The sequence below is a fragment of the Sminthopsis crassicaudata genome, chromosome 4 (assembly GCF_048593235.1).
Source record: "Sminthopsis crassicaudata isolate SCR6 chromosome 4, ASM4859323v1, whole genome shotgun sequence".
NCBI lineage: Eukaryota > Metazoa > Chordata > Mammalia > Dasyuromorphia > Dasyuridae > Sminthopsis > Sminthopsis crassicaudata.
Genome location: NC_133620.1, coordinates 325477197 through 325497905, shown reverse-complemented (window position 1 = coordinate 325497905; position 20709 = coordinate 325477197). Strand labels below are relative to the sequence as shown.

Genomic DNA, 20709 nt, shown 5'->3' with positions numbered 1-20709 from the left:
CACACCGGCATAAATGTGCTTTTATAACATCCTCTTGAACTCCCACTCTAACTCTTCAGAACATACACTCCAGTCTCAAAAAGTTCTCTGACACTCCAATTTTTTAGGCACAATTCTTTTTCATATTTTCTATAACTGAAACCCATTTTCCCCTGAGGGCACCCCCTACTCTCACAAAGTATACTTGGTGGTCACTTCTATTTCATTGGACTTACATGGTTGGCATCTTTCTAAGTCAGCACTGCTGCTTTCAGTTCAATTGAATATGTAATTATAAGATATCCACTAATATGTGGTAAGGTGCTAGGGATACTTTGATGAACTTGGGATGTTAACAAGATGGGAGCCAATACAAATTGCAACCCATCCTGTAGCAGCTCTTCCCATAAGAGGTCTACTCCAATGGCATTGAGGGTTTGTTCCAGAGTTCTTGATGTTACATGGATGTTGTTTGTCCTTCCCTCTCAAAGAAGACCATGTATCAGGGAGATGCTGCCATGACATGCAAGTGAATTAGACGTAAGTGAGGGAGGACTGGGCAAGGCCTCCTGCCTCAGCTTTCCCCAGAGCTATCTGGATCCAGTGTCAAGATATAGATCGGGATAACTGGAGACGGCCTTAGATGAAATGGGAGATCTTAGTCTTTTTAAGCTAAGGTCTTCAATAGGTCTCAATTTGGCTGAAGTTGTACCCATTCAGTGATAAAAATTAGGTAGCAAATGAGGCAAAGAATCTTTTCTTTAGCTTGGTTCCAAAAAGTCTGATTAAATAAATAAATGAATGAATCTGGGAGGGAAAGACCCTTAAGGTTTCTGCCCAAAGTAGAAGTGACTGCTATTTACATTCTATCTGAGTCAATAAGGACCCAAACAGTACTGTATCCTTAATGTTCTTAAAGAATTATTTTCCCTCTTTTGTACCTCCGGACTCTTTCAAGATATCTTAGAGTTTCCTGGTTTGATTTCTTTCTTAAGCTCCAGGCCTTAAACCAAAAGCAATTTGATTCTAATTGGCCACCAATAAGTCCTAAGCCAAGCCCTACTTGTTACATGGTTAGCATAAAGAAACATAAAGATGGTTCATCAAATTCTTTATTCTCTTTACATGAGAAGCCCACATCTTCCAATCGTGCTTCTCTCTGACAGTTTGCACTACTTCCACTGGCAATGTATTTCAACCTACTTTTGTTCATCATGTTTCCCTCAGTTGAATTTTGGGCTATCCTCTTTCATTTCTAATTTTTCAGTCTGTTGATGGATATATCAGTCCCTTCCTCTCCATTACCACCATCACCATCATAGACTTGGTAGTTGAAGAAAGAAACTGTTTCACTTTTATCTTTACATACTCAGTGATAGCTATTTCCAATTTATGTGTCTTTATTTCCACAGATCTTAAGGGGATAGCATAATAAAATCTGCACATTAAAAAAATAGCTCCAAGCTTCTGGCAACATTTCAAAGGCATTTTTTTAACTAACAAAAGAAATGTTCAAAAGAAAGCCCTCCTGACATGTTTAAAAAATGTAATGACCTGATGATGAACTGATGAACTTTATATAATCAGTGACTGACACATAGTAGGTCCTTAATAAATTATTTTTGAATGCATGGATGAATCTGGCTCATATCCAATCTTTCTCTTCCCCTTGACTCTCCTTTGAAAAAAGTTGTCTATATCCAATTGATCTCAATTTAAAAACATTCATTAAGCAACTATTCTAAACCAGGTACTTGCTGGTGATACAGAGACAAAAATAAAGCAGAGCCTCTCCTTAAAGGTATCAGGAAGGGGAGGAGAGGACAACACTTGCACAGATAAGTAAATATAAAATATTTGCAATATAATTGCTAATAAGGATCATTTTGTTAAGAAGTGAGAAAACCTGAGCATTTTCATAGGCAGAAGGGAGTGCCAGTGGAGAGAGAAGATAAAACTGAAGGCACACAAAAAAGGAAGATTCCTAGAGCAAGATTGTGAAAGAGATGAGATTCTAGGGAACTGGCAGAAGAGTTAACTTTAGCAAGGAGAAAATATGTACTTAAGTATATATAAAATAAATACCAGACACATTTTTTGAAAGACACCAACAGATTGAAGGATTAGATAAGGTTTCATGGAGATGTTACTTGAATGTAAATGGGACTCTAGGGATTCTAGACATGAGGAGGAACCCCTTCAATAGCCCAGAGATGGGAAATAGAGTGCTGTGTATGAGGAACAACTAGATGGCCAATTTGTCTGGGTTAGGGAGAGCATGAAAAGGAGTAATTTAATAATAAGTGGAACGACAGGTTGAGGCCAGGCTGTGAAGAGATTTTTTTAAAATCAAAAAGAGGAGTTTATATGTGATTCCAGAGGCGACAGAGAAGGGCAGCTAATCTCTGTGGATAGGATGCTAGGTCTGATATCAGGAAAACTCATCTTCCTAAATTCAATTTAGTCTCAGACACTAGTCGTGTGATTTTGGGCGACTCATGTGAACCTGTTTGCCTCAGTTTCCTCATCTGTAAAACAAATTAAAGAAGGAAATGGCAAACTACTCCAGCATCTTTGCCAAGAAAACTCCAAATGGGTCACAAAGTCAGATATGAATGAAAAACAACTGAATAGCAATAACAAAAACAAACTTTTATATGTTATAGTGAAAAGAATTTTGAAGAATTAAAGAATCCTGGATGCTAGCACTAGTACTAGATAGTTGTATGACCTTAGATTTGTTAGCTGATTTCTTAGTCTTAGTTTCCTCATTTTTAAAAGAAGTTTAGACAAGATGATCTAAAAATGCCTCTTTTAGCTCTAAAATGATAGCATGCCTGGTTCAAAAAAATAGAGGAAAACTGATTATGGAGAACTAATGCTGGTCATCGTGTAAATAAAAGAAGAAGACAAAGGATATTTGCAGCTAAATTGAAGGATGGCTCACAGATTCCCCTGGCAAATAAAGGAGCTGGCAGAGTTGGTTTTATCATGTGTCCAAGGGCAACAATAAACATCATTTCAGGGGACATCTGGTCATCTCATATTGCAGTACTCATAATGAGCATTTGCAACAATGAAAATAATTGCAGTTTATGTGCCAACATCTGTTGCAGAGGATGAGGAGGTAGAGAACTATATACTCCAAAAGACGCTTCAAATTAAATCAACATTAACACTTGGTGAGTATTGAGGATGGCATTGAGTAAGATGAAAAAAATACATTAAAAAACTGAGTCTGTAGTAATAAAAGAAGTCAAAAGCTTACATAATACACAGAGACCTCATCATCTATAAATCAGAAATACTTTCTTTGAAAAGAATTGTACTGCAGATGACAACTATCAAAACAAACAAAAAATGAAACTCCAAAGCAACATTATTGTTTTTGGTGTTAACATATAAGAAATAACTAGTTATGATTGAGAATTCAGTTCAAAATAAACTATCTGTGACTTATTGTCAGGACACCAATTTATTAGAACAAAAATCGAAGTTAATACCAAATTAGAAGAATAAATATGAGAAAATATGGTCCCCAACAGTGAAAATTCACTGCTTCTGAAAAATGGAAAATAGATAAATGAACGGACATTACCACAGATCATTATCTTTTCCTAAGGAAATTTACCAATGAAAACTAATCACCATTCAAAGGAGACCAGAAGAACCTAAACACTGCTTCCATCAACAATACTTAACCAGTTTGTCAAGGCAGAAATATGGTAGCCAAGGACAACATAAATTTAAAATGTAAATGCAATTATAATAATTTATGAAAAATGGTCACGAGTAAAAGCACCTCATAAAATGAGAACCCGATGGAGAGAAAAACAAGTTTTTCAAAGATCTTTGTGTGAAGCCTAAGGTAAATAATCCTGAGGGTGTTTAAAGAAGAAATTGGAAGCATTCTTCCAAACAGGTGAAGAATGGAAAAGATCTATAAAGGTTTCTATGATGATGCATCAAGAATGGAAGAATAACCCCATTTGGAATTTAACATTACACACAGTTCCTGATATTCTGCATGAGGTATAAATGGCACTCAGAAAAAAAAAAGAAAGAAAAACAAGGCAAAGGGAAGAAGGTTGTCCTGAATCTGAGGAGCAGCTGGGTGAGATGGTTAATAGAGAGATAGGCCTGGAGTCAGGAAGAATTCTTTAAATTCAACTCTGGCCTCAATTCAACATGCCAGCTGTGTGGCTATGGGAAAGTAATTTAACCCTTTTTGTCTCAGTTTCCTCATCTGTCATGAAGAAAGAAATAGCAAAACACTCCACCATTTTTGACAAGATAACCCCAATGGGTAATGAAGAATCAGAGACAATTGGATAATGAAAAAGTATTGAGATTGAGTCTCAAGAGACCTATGAAAGGAGAGGATACTAAAAATTTGGAAAAATCTTGAATCTTTTTTTTTTAAGACAAGAGTGATTGAAATGACTTTCCTATCTTTATAAGATTTCTGTGGGAAAAAATAAGGACTTAAAGAAAGGATAAAAAGGGAAAAGATAGATTTCTGTGATATCCTATGATAGGCCACATCATTGCAATCATAAAATTTGCTGAAAAGTATAGAAGACATAATATCCCACTTGAGTATAATGAAAAGCATTTGATTTAGCTAAGCAAAATATCTAATAATATCCATCAACATGTCTTCTATGCAAATATCAAAATAATCATTTCACAGAAAATTTTTTTTAAATCCTATTTTCTAGCCAAGAATAAACCAGACAGATGTTTTCCAAGGTGATTGCTTCCGTCATAATATCCAGCATTCAATTCAATTGAAAGAGGGATTCCTCAAAGATAGCAAAATTTTCAAGATGCTCGTGCTTATGGATGATATCGTGCTGAAATGCATCAAACCTAGGAAGATGCAGTTTCTTAAATGAGATCCAACAATACTCAGAGTTGTTTAACTACTCAGGGAAAGCCAAATGAATGAAAAAAAAAAAAAGGTTATCTAGTTTGAGATTGGGGCAATTAGGTAGTACAACGGATAAAGGACTGGATCTAGAGTCAAAAAGACCTGCATTCAAATCTAGCATCAGACACTTACTCCATGTGTGATCTTGGGCAAGTCAGTTGACCCTGTTTGCCTCAGTTTCCTCATCTGTAAAATGAGTTGGAGAAGGGAATGACAAACCACTCCAGTATCACTACCAAGAAAACCCCAAAATGGGTCATGAAGAATCAGACATAAATGTAAAATGACTGATCAATATAGTTTGAGATTAATATGTAGTTGGATAAATCACTAAACTATATTTAGCAAATTTGGGTGGACAATGAACTGGGCCTAGAATTGATCATGAGGAAATTTGATAAGCATTTGTTAAGCATTTATCCTATACTAAGCACTGTGCTAAGCACAGGGGAACAAAGACAGAAAGCAAGACTCCTTGCTCCCCAAGAGAGTTATTCTATTCTAATGGTCTATTCTGTTCTCTTAAGAAAACTAAATGTACAAAGAAAACTAAATAGATCCTTTGACACTCAATCTCAATACTCTTTCATGGCTATTCAGTTGTATTTGACTTTGCCTGATCCCATTTGGGGTTTTCTTGCCAAAAATAAGGCAAAAAGGGATAAATGACTTGCCTATGGGCATATAGCTGGTAAAATTAAATATAAGCAGAATAATTTGGGAGTGGGCATGAGTGTAATGGCAACAGGGAGACATCACTATAGGCTTCCTCGGAGTGCCATGAAAACTGACCACTTGAAAAAAAAAACAAAAAAACAATGATTTTACGGAGTCAAGATTAAGATAAGTGTTCATTCCAGGAACGACAGAGAACTAGTACAAAGGTATGGAGTGAAGGTAGATGCAATGTATGACAAACAGAAAGCAGGTCAGTTTGATTGGAATGCTGAGTGCATGGAGAGTAACATGAAAGGAGTTTGAAAAGGTAGCTCAAGCTACATTGTGCAGATTTCCAAAGTCAGAGAAAAGAGGGGGCCATTGGAATTTCTTGAGAAGGGAAAACGTTCACACTTGTGCTTTAGGAATATCAAGAGTACTTGTATAAAGAAAGGTTAGTGAATGGAACAGTTCAAAATGAAAGGTGATCAGGAACTGAACTGGGATGATGATTCCAAGTGGGAAAAGGGATTGATTGGATGCAAAGAGAGAGAGAGAAAATATCAACAGTGATTCAGAGGTTGCAAAGTTGAGTGACTCAAAGAATGGTGGAAAAATTGAAAGAGGAGAGCTTTTCAGGGAAAGATGGGTCCTGTTTTAGATATGTTCAGTTTGAGATGACCACAGGGATAGGGAAAAGACATACAACGAAAGCAATAGAGGAAGATAGGGACTTAGAAACTTGGAAACAGAATATCCTGCAAAGGATGATCTGGCTGAGGTTATCAGATGGAAGTGAGGAGACAGTCATATTGTCAAAACTCAAAGAGAAGAGGGTTGTCAAGTGCCGAATGTTGCAGAGAGGTCAAGCAGCAATAAAGTTGGATGGAGTGCATTTTGGGAAATTGCTCTTTGCTTTTAAGGACTTTGACCTTGTCTTAAACAAAGCCCTTTGTTAACGATTTCTGCTGTATTAGTTTAAGTAAAAATAAAATTTACATTGGATGTCATTGAAATTTCAACTGAAAGCTTCAAGGAGGTTCTTGAACTGTCTTTAAAGGAAAACAAAGATTCCTGAACACATTACCTACAAAGCTGTGGAAAAGATGCCTTCAGAAAGATGTATGATTTGAGAAGAAAATAGGACAGTCATATCATTGAGGATGATTAACTAATGGGTCAGCCTATGTATTCTCTTAGTATGTATGCAATGTTAAGAGATGAGGCAACTGGGTGATACAATGGATAGAATACTGGGCCTAGAGTCAGGAAAACCCAAGTTCAAATCATATACTTACTAGCTGTGTGATCTTGAGTACCTCTGTTTGCCTCAGTTTCTTCATCTGTAACATGGAGAAAATAATAACACCGCCCAGAATAGTGGATAAAATTAAATTGTAAAGTGCATAACACAATTCCTGGCACATAGTGCTATATTGGTTAGATGAAGGACCGCAAAATGTTGTACCTGACCTTTCGTGCCATGAAGGAGTTCAGAATGTTGTACCCCAACCATCCCACCACGGAGGGTTTCTAAGATGTGGACAAGAAACACAATTTTGAGAGCTCAATTTGAATTGCTAGAGAGATTACATTCACATTGATGAGATCATAGCTCCCTTAGAGTAAAGCTGATCACAGATCTAGGATAATTACAAGATGTATTCAATCTTATAAGACCATAATATGGACAAGAATAACATTTTGAAAATTATGATGTTATATTCCTCCCCCCAAGAATTTTGACACAATGCTAATTTGAAAAATATAAAACTTTAATAAAGGCTACATCTCTTAATTACAATAATTATCGTACCAAGTAATTTTCCTTAAATGAAACTCTTTATAATGCATAATTTACAGTGTTAAGTAGAACAAAACGCCATGGCAAAAGTCATGAGTATAAGACTTGTAATAAAAAGGCATAAAATATATTTATACATAAACCCCTTTTAAAAAACAAGGGAAAGTTGAGCCCTCAATATAGGGCGATACACGGTATAACCCACCATGCAGGCACAGGTACTGTACTGATTCCATTTCAAACACTAGAGATAGTGTATTAATAATCTTTCACCATACAATATATACAGACTTACAGTACAAGGTAGTAATGACAAACAGAATGCACACATTAACTTAACACGAAAAACCCAAACATCAAAAGGAAGGACTCTTGGGGAAGGAGGTGCTGCTTTTGAGTTTGCATCCGCCCTTTTTACCTGGGGGCTGCAGGGGTGCAATGTGTGAAAGAACTGTTTCTGAATTTTGGTGCAGTTTCCTCTGAGGTCTGTAGTGGGGGGTAGAGGGTGAGTGAGACTCAGGGCTGGGAATGAAAGGGAAGCAGTGAACACTTCAGTACAAAGTCTAATTCTTCCCCTGGATTTGAAGGTCTTGAAGACACTGCACTTTTAATAAAGGGCATGCTAAAATCACCTCCTATATGAGCTAGCTACATGGCATGCGCTTATTTTATTCTGTATATGATTGGGGAGGGAGGTTCTGGGGAGAGGGGGATCAGGAAGTACACAGAATCTCATGGGAAGATCACTTAGACCACCCAACTAATGAGTAGGGCACTGACCATCCTGGGGATCTCAGCTATAAGATCCTCACAGCACCCATGCTACACAAATTCTCCAATCAAATACTGTTCTTGTGTTATAGTGATAATGTATCATATTTAAGCATTAAGATCTTTATCACAAGTTAGAGCAGCATAGATTTTTTTTAATTCACCAATTTTTATGTATATTAATAGTACAGGGAAAGGAATAAGGACTAAACCTGTGATTTCATTGGTACAGAAAACTCCCAAGTGAGGAACTTCCTCTACCAAAGCAGGTTGACACCTTTTCTGCAGCTTAAAGTCTTAGAGGGTTGCCTAGGGCACTGAGAGGTTAAGTGACTTGCCTGAGGTCACACAGCCAAGAAAGAGTCAAGACTTGACCCCCAGTTCTTCTGGCTTTGAGGTCAGCTCTCTGTCCATTCTACCATGCTGCCTCTCATAGTAGGGCACCATTAAAACAGTCTAACTTCACTTGGAGAAATACTAGGCAAAGCATAATTCCTTTTAAGTGATAGAAATCATTAATTCACTCTTAGCTAAACTCCTAAGTTCAAATAGAACAATTAAAGAACAAAGTTCCTCTTTCCCCTCTCCACTGTTAAAGCAGCATATCCATTAATTGGATGTAAAAGGAAATACCAGGATCAATAAATATCAGTAAGGATTCCTGTTCAGGGAAGCTATACAGTTTTTCTTAGTTTATGGATTTCAGATCTCTAGGAAGCGATATGAAAGGAAGTCTCTCAAAAATGGTTTGCATCTTCAATAGCCAAGAGTGGTCATCTTTTTAATAAATAGTTCAGGATTTTTTTCTGATTTCTGTACCCAGTGAATAATGAAGAGTGATTTGCCAAGTCTTCCTAGATTTCTTTCTTCTTCATTAATTTGATTTTCCTTCAAAATATTGTTTTTGTCATTTCCAGGATGGTTAATCTTTATCTTTTGTTTCAACAGTTCTTAAGAAACAGATGCAAAAAGTTGTTTCCATTACCACCCATCACCAAAATAAAAATTAATCAATTCTTTCGACTTTCCCCAGAATCCTTCCTTCGTACATTGGGAGTATCGTATCATCTTCCCAAATCTCTTCAAAAACAGCTCCACAGTCAAACTCGTCACTTGCTTTTTTGAAATAATACCTTAAAAGGAAAAAAAAAAAAAAAGGATTCAGTAAAATGACATTTTGAAGATTCACCACATTATAGGATTTAGAACTAGGACAGGACTCTGAAGAATGTGACTGCCTCATTTCAAACGTGAGGACACTAAAGGTCTAGAAACTTTTAAGTCTGGGATTCTCAATCTTTATAGACCTGTTTGGGAATATAATGAACTCTATGGATTAATTGTCAAAAGAATACTATTTAAATCTATAACTGAAGGAAATGCTAAATTTCAGTTAGAAATTAATGAAAATAAAGATTTCATTTTTTCCCCATTCAATGCCGACCTTTGAAATCTTAATGCCAGGTTAAGAATCCCTGATTTAAATGACTTATCACATGTTACATAACTAGTAAAATGGCAGAGTCAAAAGTTACGCCTGGGTCTACTCTCATTCCAAATCTACTACTCTTTCTAAAATACCCCTCAATCAAACAAACATTTATTAAGTGCCTACCAGGTGGCAGGAACTATCCTAAGTACTGGCCATTAAAGGGAAAAAAAGACTCTGCCCTCAAGGAATTTACATATATAGCAGTGAAGAAAAAAAAAAAAAAAAAAAAAACACATACACACACATGAAGCTACACAGTAGCATAGGAGAAGACGACAGTAGCAGTCGTTAAGACCTGGAAAGACCTCATGCAGAATCTTGAATGAAACCTGACATTCTAAAATAAAGAGATTAATCTAGTACACAAAGGCATAAAGGCAGGTGGAGGGCCATCTGTGATATATAGATGAACATAGATGAATCACAGGCTACAGAAGGATAGAAATACATAAATCTGGGAAAATTGGATGGGAGCAGTTTATGAAGAATGTTAAATGAATGGGGACTTAAATTTTATTCTAAAGGGAAGTGGGGGCCACAAGAACTCGTTGAGTAGGTATTGAGTAGCTTACCACATACCAGATCTGCTTTTTTAGGAAAATCATTTTGGCAGCTAGAATAGAGGATGGAATAGAGTAGAGAAAAACCAGAGAATTAGGGAAATCAATAGCAGGCAAAAATTAATTAGAGGCAAAAGTCCAAAAAGGAGGTGAGGGGCTGAAACAGGATGGTCTGTCTTAGTATAAATATAGATCCCTAAGCTACTTATGTTATAGAGATTAAAATGACAAGATTTGGTAACTGATTGGATATGTTGATATAGGAAGAGTTAAGGATGACACCAAGATTATATTGGAAGGATGGTAGTTTCCTCAACAATGATACAGACTAGAAGAAGGGTGAGTTTGAAGGGGAAAATAATGTATTCTTTTTTGGACATGATGAGTTTGAAATGCATCTTCAGGATATCCAGTTTAAACTCTCCAATAGGCAGGATTTGAGCTCAAATGAGACATTAAGAATATGTTATGGATTTGGGAGCAGTTTGTATAAATAATTAAATCCATGGAAACTGATGAGGTCACCAAGTAAGAATACGGAAGACCCAGAATAGAGTTTTGGGAAATATCTGTAGTTAGGAACCTCTTATAGATAATGAGTCAGCAAAGGAAATCAAGAACGATCAGAAAGGACAAAAATCAAGAAAAAGAGAGTCTTGGAGGAGAGGGTAATCAAGAGTGCCAAAGGCTGCTGAGGGGCCATAGAAGATTAGGATTTATAAAAGGTCATCTGATTTGGCCAGTAAAAGGTCACTGAACTTTGAAGAGAAGGAAATTCAGTAAAGTGATGAGGATGGAAGCCATTGATGAGGATAAAGAACAGAGTGAGAAAAAGGAAGTTAGTGGTACCAAGTATTGATGACTTTTTGTAGGAGGTTGGCAGAGAGAGGCAATGGCTAATGGAGATGGTTGGATCTGATAAAGGCTTTCTAAGGATAAGGATTTGGATATATTTGTAAGCATCAGAATAGGAAATCTTAGAAAGGAGAAAAAATGAAAAGGGGATAGAGGACTGATTTACATGGAGGGTTATGAGTAGGATAAGATGGGAAGAGATAAATTCTAGTAAACACATAGTACCTTCCAAACTTGCCCCATTATTGTAAGTATATCACTTCCATTCTACTGTCATCCTTGACTCTTGCTGCCACCATAGAAATTCCAGTGTCTGGTACTGGTAAGAAAACTCACCTCTTTATCAGACAAGAATAAAAGAAGAAATGGTACATCAAAAGATTGTAAAATAAGAAGGAAAAAAGGTGCAAACTCTCCGCAAATTCTATTTTCTTCCTAAAGTATGAATCCTCAGTGAAGACAGAATGGGTTTTGAAGTAGGAGATCATGCTTATTAATAACAGCAATAGCAGAAGATCAAGAAATTGCAATAGGTATAAAGGAGTATACTGATTTCCTTTCAAGGGGAAGTTGATAAGGAAATAAAGGTGTGTGAGAGAAGTTATAGCAAGTATTAGAAAGGCTAAGGATACAGTGGCAACCAGTGGTGCCCAGAAGAAGCCTGGTCTCAGTAAGTACTAGAAGATGGAAGAAATATGAGTCAAAAAGTTCTAAAATGAAAAGTTTATTATAGGGAAAGCGGTTGCACATGGGGCAGGGTGGAAATTCCAGAAGGGACTGTGGAAGATATGGGAAGATCAAGAATGGATGTCCCAATGGAGGAGTAAGGTTGAAGTGGGTGGGGATGAGTATGAAAGAGTTCTCTGAATGACCTCAACATTTCACATGGGTTTAATTATCATCCCTACACTGATGACTCCCAGATCTATATTTCTAGTCTGAGATTCCCTGCTAAGAATTAGCTTTAGTCCCATATCACCATATTACCCATATCACCTACTGGACTCTTTGGGTCACAGACCATCTAATTTCAAACTTTGCAGGTATAAAACAACTAAACTATCTCCCCCCTCCCCCAAACTCACTGCCATTCTAAATCTATTTTTGTTATTGTTGTTCAGTCATTTTTCAATTGTGTCCAATTCTTTGTGAGCCCATTTAGTATTTCCCTGGCAAAAATACAAGATTGTTTTGCCACTTCCTTCTCCACCTCATTTTACATATGAGGAAACTGAGGGAAACAGATCTCACACATCTAATAAGCATCTGAAGTCAGATCTGAACTCAGGGTTTGAGTCTTCCCAACTCCAGTACTCTATCCACTGCACCAACTAAGCTTCCCTATGGAACTATCATCTTTTCAATCACTTTTGAAAGTTTGATGTTATATACAACTCCTCATTCTACTGACACAACAATCTGCCAAATCTTTTCTTTTTTTTTCCCCATCTCGCACGTAGCACTCTTCACTGCACTTACAAAGTCACCACCCTAGTTCAAGCCTTCTTCTCTCAGAAGGACTATTGCAATAGCCTTCTAAATGGTCACCTTGACAAGTTCTCTCACATTTCCAATCTAGCCTTTGAACATCTGTCGAACTGATTTTCTTATAGCACAAATCTAAAAATGGCTTCATATACAGCATTCTTCGCACTTCCATTCCTTTCTACTTTTATACAATCTACTACTTTCTAGTCTGAACTTCACTACCTCCTTATCCCACCACTCAGAAACCTTAATTGTTTTGAGGCCCAGTTCCTGTTCCACCTTCCAAAACCCTTTCCAAACACCATAAGCTGCTATTGCTTTTTATTTACAATCACTTTTAATATATTTTGTGTATACATATGTCACATCTGTTTCAAACCTCCTCCTACAAAGGATATAGTTACTGTGGCTTTAAGAGTTAAAAGGATGTTTTGGAAATCATTGCATGGGAAGAATAAAAAAGAATTTTCTTTAAACAGCTGGGGAGAAGACATAAAGAACATAAAAAGATCTTTCTTGATGGAACTATTTTAACATATGGGTGAACTGAAAAGTAGAATTATGTTTCTAGAAGTAAGAAGTCATTGGGAGAAACAATAATGGTTAGGGGTGATTCTGTCTGTGACCTTTCTCAAATCTAAAATATGGTAAACAGTTACTTATGTTTTGTGTTATTATTGATTGTACTATTAATAAATTATATAGCTGGTAATTTCAAAAACTTAATCCTGGAGGTTAGTGATATTCATATAAAGGGAGACATAAGCAACTTCTTTGGTTTAAACAAACGGGGGTGGGAGCCCTGAGCTAATTAATCAGAAAATATCCAAACATGGTATTAGAATTATCCTAGAATTAAGAAGTTGTCAATGAACATGATAACAAGGTAAGGAACAAACTGAGGAGTGACCAACAAGTGACAGAGCAGATTCTGATAATCCTTTATGTGTTGTATATACACATATACATATACATTCTCTCTTACCTAGGTTATAAGCACCCTGAGATCAGGAACAATTTTCATGTTTTATTTCCAGCACTTAGCACAGAGCCTAGCACACACAGAAGGCATCTACTGCTTGATGAATGACTAAACCATCAAGGGGGAATGGAGAAATAATGAGATTTAGTGAGACAAGATGTCTTAAAAGAATAGGTTAATGTGGGCAAGTATATAAACTTCTGCCAAAAGCCAATTTATAATGGCAATCATAGATGAAGCAACAGCACTAAGAAGTACAACATGGACAATAGCAAGAGAAGGAATGAAATTCCATTAATAGTCACCTGACAGATTTTTAAAAATAGAATTTAAAAGATTTTTATAAAGGATAATTCTAATACCCTTCTCTCCCCCCCCTCCCCGCCAAGCTAGAGGATGTCCTAAAAGGAACTATATTTGGAAATAATACTTTCCTCCAAAGCTAGGAGGACATCCTGAAAGGGACTATAATCAGAAACATCTTTATCTATTTTATAAAAAATTCTGAGAGTCAGAATGATAGGATCATTGCTTTTTTACTGGAAGGGACCCTAAAATCACCTGGTTCAACTCCTTACCCTACACTTGAGGAACCTCGGGCCCAATATGTGACTTGTCCAATATCACATATATAGCATGGGCAGGGCTGGGATGTGAACCAATCTTCCTCAAACCCTACGCTCTTCTCAATGTACTGTGTTGCCTCTCTAGACCTAATACTAGGCACTCTGGCAGGAACTTAGGATGTCAAGTCCTTCCCCTGCGGCCATTTCAACTTTTTCATCTGTAAAATGAGGTTAGCCTGAATCATCTCTAAGATTCCTGAAAGGGACATTACATGATTCCTACTAAGAGCTTGATAGCATGTACAGAAATTATGTTTACTCTCTTTGAATGTCAGCTCCAATGAAGGTACTTGCTAAGTACCCCAATCACAAATAAACTTTAGATATTAAGTAATAGCATACTTTTTACTTAGGGTTGCTCAGACAATGGAGTCATTACATATATAGCCATCTTCCTTTTCCCCTAGCTGTGCCTCACTCTTCCAAGTATCAAACTCTAAAAGACCCTTCTATTATGCTGAATTAGGCTGTTCAGCTCCTTGATTAAAGGTTCCTTTTATCCCATTCTTCCTTCTAAGGCTGTTTAATTGCATATGAGCAAATGACTAGCCTCTGGTAGAAGGGCTAACATTTACAGCAACAGCTCTCCTTCCAGCTGCCCACTCCCCACTCTTCCAAAGAAACCAAAAGTGAGTGCACTTTGCCATCTGATCACTGGCAAAAGAGACCCTCAAACAGATTAAAAGCTGCTCTTTGTTGCTCTGTAATTTTCAACCAATAAAGAGCACTGACAGGTTAAAGGTCACCATACTCCAGGGAAAGAAGGGAAAAGAGAGCTTCCCCCTCCCAACAAAATTCATTGTCTTAAGAGTTTGTGGTTTGTTGTTGTTCTTTTTTTTTTTTAAAGAATGACTTTTCCCCAAGTTACATTTAAGATTTCCCCCCCCCCCCATCCCTTTTAATAAAGGCAAGCCAAATGCTTTCAAGAGAGATAAGGCTGAGTAAAGAGAAACAGCTGTATTTAGTCAAGGTACTTGTTTTTAGCATTTCCAATTGAATTAGAACATCAACAGAGCACTACCCCATAAAAACATTTTGCATAAGAGAACTCAAGAGTCTTTGGGATAACTCAGGAGAGAAGACATTAAATAAATGAAGGTGATGTGTCTGACAGAGAAGTAGGGGCATCAAAGGGTGGATTAAGACACATAGTTTCAGACATAGGCAAAGTGCGGGTTTGTTTTGCTTAAATGTGCTTATTTGTTGCAAGAGAATGTTATTTTTTCCTCCAATTTGGAAGGCTGGATTTGGGAGCAAGACAGAGGGACTAACAATACAGATGCAAAAAAATAAAAAAATTAAAAGTGAAGAGGTCATTGTACCATTAAAAAAAATGAAGACAGAAGAGAGGAAATTTCAGAAGACAGCAGTGGCAAACAAGACAGCTTTGAAACTAATGTGTCGAATTTATTATATTCTTTTTTAAAAAGGCAAACGATATGTAAGAGGGATTTGTGGTTTCATGTACAATCCCTTCTGTATTCCCATGTAAGTGGAACTACTCAAGTCTGATGTTTAAGTACAGAACAACAACCAAAAAAAAGCTGATTAAAATTAATAACACAAAAGGGGGTGAGATAAAGTCACTGCTCTTCCCTTTTAAATAGAAGGGTAAGTCCTCTCACCAGTTACCCTCCACCCATCTTCAAATCTCCTTGGTGTTTACAAATCTGGTCTGAGGCTCTGCATCTCTGAGAAAAAAATGCTACAATTTTTTACATAATTGCCACCTCATCTTGGAGAGGAGAGAAAGGCAGCAACATCCTCCCCCTCCAACAACTTCAAACATGTTGCCTGCCCTCATTTTCTTGCAGAAACGGGCTTTTTCCACCGAAACATGTTTTATGTGGCAAACTTTGTTTTTTTCTGACATCTGGCACCAATATCATCTGGCAAGTCTGGAGTTACTGTTCCATTTTTGAACTCCTGCCATGTTGAGATTACTCAACAGGGCCCAGGTTCCCCCTCACTCCACACACCCTCCCTCCCCATCCTACTCCTTGTAAGTTTTTGGTATTTTGCTGTTTTCTGGTTTCCAGTACTTAATATAGTGTTTTCAAAGGGTTGTCGTGAGGTGTTTGGGGGGAGAGAGGTCCACAATCCCCTACCCCCCACACACAACCCAACCCAAAGAAGGAACTGGATAAATGACTCTGGAACTGGAAAGCAGAGATAAGACAGATTCGAAGGGCCTGGGTTACAGCCTGATCCAATCAATAAAGAATTTGAGAGTCAACCGTTTGTGCAAGTCTTTGTGCATTAAATGAAAGGCAAAGGCTTCAAAGACATGCTTATTAAGTGTGCCTTAAAAAGAAATCAATGCCAGATGTGACCAAAGCTGCTGGGTTAGTCTTTCCTCCAGTCCCTGCTTGCTCCTCGGAACTCAATGGCCCCTTTCCCCCTGAAGTTCACCTGCAGTTTCACTCAAAGTCCAGCCAAAAGTCAAAGCTTAAGATCAAAATGAATCCCTGGAGGTGCACACATTTGTGTAATTAGTTTCACCTCATGTCTGTTCAAGATAAAAAAAAAGGGGGGGGGGCGGGAAATGTATTCTAAAATCCCTTTTATGACTGTTTGGTATTGTCTCCACCAACATGTAAAAGGAAAGAAACATCGCTTATCTGTAACTTACATGTTTCTCCTATCTCCAAAAAGAAATGAATTTTTAAAAAATTCTCTAGTTTCTTAGGAATTACTCTATGGAATACTGAAGAAAAAAAAAAATCCAATATCTTCTCTGAAAGTCTAGAACATGGCAGCTAATCAAAATGAAGCCCTAGTCTGGAAATCTCCCATGGTTTCAGTGACTGTCATCTTTAGCCAGAAAAGGCCAATACCCAAACCCAGAGGGTCAGGAGGTCTCATTTTCACTATAGGGAAAATCTTGCTACCATGATACTTGATCGAGCTAGAAATTGGAAACGAGCCAGTACTTTGCCAAAATAGAATGACTTCTTCAAAGCACAAATTGTAATCCTGCTAATGTTCCAGCAGTTATTCAAAAAAGAGCCAAAAAGGAACCTTACAATGAAAAATCAAGGGGGAAGGAGGAGTCAGAATTCCTATGAGTTGTATATTATTTTAGAAATTGTGGAGAAATTTTTCATTCACCTTTGTGGGGCTCTGTGAAGATCTCCATAACATTAACAGATGACAACCAAAGTCTGCAACATGGAAGTCAAAAATTATGGGCTTGGGCCTACAAGAATAAGAAAAGTGGACTTGTCCAAAACCCACACTACTTGCCTGTAAGTACACAAGAGCACCTTCTTGAAATGACCCTGACCTTCTGAGTAAAGGAAAAGAGTTGAAACAGTTCTATGGGGGTATCAGTCATAAAGGATGGTCTAAAGACATGATAATTCCATCAATTTCATGAGTAACGACTTCAGTCCCTCATTTTTTCCTTTGGAGTAGAAAGGGTAACCCATCCTCTTCCTCTCCCCCAAGCCTACACCATTTCCCCCTTTAATCAAAGATTATAAATTCCTTATGAATGTCCCATCTTAGGTGTCAAACAGCCTTTTGGTAGTACTGAATATTATAGTTTCCTGAGGATAAAAGGGAATGATTTTTAAAAAATAAAAAAAGAAAGCACTAGATTGGAGTTGCAGGTCCTAAATTTGACACTGACAATTCCTATTTGAATTTGAGTAAATTTGAGTAACTTTGCTAGATCTCAGTTTCCTCATCTATAAAATGAGAAGATTGGACGAGATAATCCTTAAGACCCTTTCCAACCTTAAATCGATACTCCTGGGATCCCCAACTATACAGGAAAAGAGTATATGAGACCCAAGAAGCCCCATTAACCACAAAAATCTTTCCAACACCTTTCCCTACTTCTAGTGGGTTATTTCTTCCAGAGATTGGGAAAAAAGAGGGAGAGTTAAGAAAGGAGGGAAACCTAAACATCTCCACAAAATTTGCAACACAGTCTCTTCAGAAAACATTTTAAAATTTCTCTCCACACTTTCTTCCTCCTTCCCCCTACCCATCGTGGGCAGAGTCAGACCAAGGAAGATTCCTCATGACTCTGGCTCTTAGTTCTAAGCAAACAAACCCTGAAGAAGAAAGAAGCCACAAGATTCTTACCTATAATTTCCCTTTTTGCTGAGCTGCTCTTTAAAGTGGCCAAGTGTCAGACTCTGCGCCTTCAACATCCTCCTGTACGGAATTTCTTCTCCACAGAAAAAATAAGTGACGACCAGTTCAGTGGTCTGAAGGGAGTGAACACTTGCCAGTTTCTTTGGCTCTCTGTGACTGAAATAAAATGAAATGCAACAGGTTGGAGCAAATAAACAAATTCAGAAGAAAAGGGAAGGGTGGGGAAAGCACCCTTGGCAGAGACAGAAAGAGGCTAGAGTATTTAATCTGAGGGGGCTCTTAGAAGCATAATGTGTCAAAGATGACCTAGGCCAGGGCTGAACCCTCTTTGCTCAAGGGGTTGCTTCCTCAGAGATGACTGCTGCTGTTTTTATGATTTCTTCATGGATTCACATCTGTGGAACAGAGGTTGTTGACCTTTTTTTTTTGTGCTGTGGACCCTCTTTGGCAGTTTAGTGAATATAAAATAAATTTAAATTATGTTGAAATACAATTATTATTTTAAAAAACAATAACCAAGACCCCAGCTTAAGAACCTCTGCATTGGGATTATTTCGTCACCATCTAAGTTTGAATATTTTCTTGAAATGCTACTTATTTTTTAAAATTGTAGTCATTACAGGATGTGTTTAATATTTCAGCCATTTTGTATATATTTAGTAAATAACACATGGTTAGTGTTTTCTACCAGTTCATCATTTGGAATCTAGGTTGGGGGGGGGTGTTGATTTCTTAAATGACATATGACCCCCTCCTCCAATCTCCTCTAATAAAAGACCAAGTTAAAACAAACTGGATGGCCAAAGAAGTCCTCTTCAAGGATGATCAAATATAGCCACAAAAATCAGGAAACTGTAATGAGCGTAATGAATACCATGCTGCAAGGATACCATGCCCAATACTTTTGATTTAGGGGTTTTTTTTTTTGTTTGTTTCTTTTGGTTTAGGCAATTGGGGTTAAGTGACTTGCCCAGAGTCACACAAATCCTAAGTATAAAGTGTCTGAGGCTACATTTGAACCCGAGTTCTCCTAACTCCAGGGTTGGAGCTCTATCCACCAAATCATCTAGTTGCCCCTATACTTTTGAAAAGATATAAATGCTCACAGTGTTAGAAGGTCAAAGTATAAGAGCAAATTTGGAAGACTATACTACTGTGGACTAAGTTATTTTTAGTGATCTCAAGAAAAACTGCTAAGAAAACTGCTCTTCTTAAGGTCAATCAATTAAAACTGAAAGGATCTAGTCTTTAAACATTACTCACCGCTGAAAAGGCTAAGGAGGAAAACTTAATTATTTTGAAGACTTGAGATCACTGCTAAGGAGTTCTTGTTAAAAGAATCATCCCATAATTAAATTAATCCAATATTGTTTGCCAACTTTGCAAAAAAGTAAATTTAAAAGATGAGGGAAGATCTGGGAAAAAGTTTTATTCTCAGAACAAAAGTTTAAAAAGATTGCCTTTTTCTAGGTATGGTGGCTGTAACGTGTTAATTAGTTAACCCTTTTATGCAAGAAGGAACAATATATTCACTCATCTATCTCTTGAGTATCTACTTAATACACTTTTTTTTTGGGGGGGGGGAATAAACCAGGTAAGCATGACTTTTTCCTGCTTTCCAGCTACCTCTTTGATCCAATCCAATCCCACCTTCCTCCCACCTTTAGATTGTTTTATATCTTGGAAAATAAGTGAAACCATCAGAAAAGATTAAGTCTGACAGAAGTCATTCCTGGAATAACTTGGGGATTGATTGCCTATATTTCTGTTTCCCATCTCTACTCATGAATGTAGAGTATAGGACAAAAAAAGTATGTGAAAAGCTAAACTTCAGCTATGAAAAAATGTATCAAGAAATCAATGACACAAAGTATATGTATGTGTGAAAGTATATGGAGAGAGGAGGGAGGGAGGAAGAAAAGGAAAGAGAAAGAAAGAAAGACAGAGACAGACAGAGATATTTAGAAGAACAATGTTAGCTATATGCACTCACTCTTCTGGGGCTAGGCTGGGATTGCAGAAGGAAGAACCTCCCACGTGGCCAATAATAGAGTGGTTTCTATCCTTCTGTTGATTTGATGTACAGCACCTAGGAGACAGACCCAAAGATGCACACAATTTATCAACATTCTTGACACAAAGAGGCAGAAAAGCGTAGTGGGGGAATTAGGTGGCACAGTGGCTAGAGTCCAGATTCCTGGGGTCAGGAAGACCTGAATTCAAATTCATCCTCAAAACGTCCTAGCTTACTCCCTGAGCACATCATTTAGTCTCTGCCTCAGTTTCCTTAACTATTAAATGGGGATAACAGTTACACCTACCTCCTAGGATTGTTGTGAGGATCAAAGAAGATAATATTTATAAAACACTTAGGTACTTAATAAATGCTTATTTCCCTTTCCTTTCTCTCTTGCCCCAATGCATCTCAAATTAGAAATAGCACAAAAGTCTGCTG

The 20709-nt window shown here is 37.3% G+C and overlaps 1 protein-coding gene across 3 annotated transcripts in view; it reads right to left on the bottom strand.

The window, feature by feature from the left end:
- Nucleotides 1-7323: 7323 nt before the first annotated feature.
- AXIN2 (axin 2) overlaps nt 7324-20709 on the bottom strand; it is a 39418-nt gene continuing 26032 nt past the window's right edge. For 2 of the 3 annotated variants that reach the window (XM_074260581.1, XM_074260582.1), the window contains exons 8-10: nt 20248-20343; nt 18243-18410; nt 7324-9277 (exon numbers count right to left, since the gene is read on the bottom strand). In XM_074260581.1, coding sequence (XP_074116682.1) covers nt 9151-9277; nt 18243-18410; nt 20248-20343 — 391 coding nt within the window. In that variant the 3' untranslated portion in view covers nt 7324-9150. The remainder of the gene's footprint in view (nt 9278-18242; nt 18411-20247; nt 20344-20709) is intronic. The other variant, XM_074260583.1, reaches the window with a different exon arrangement.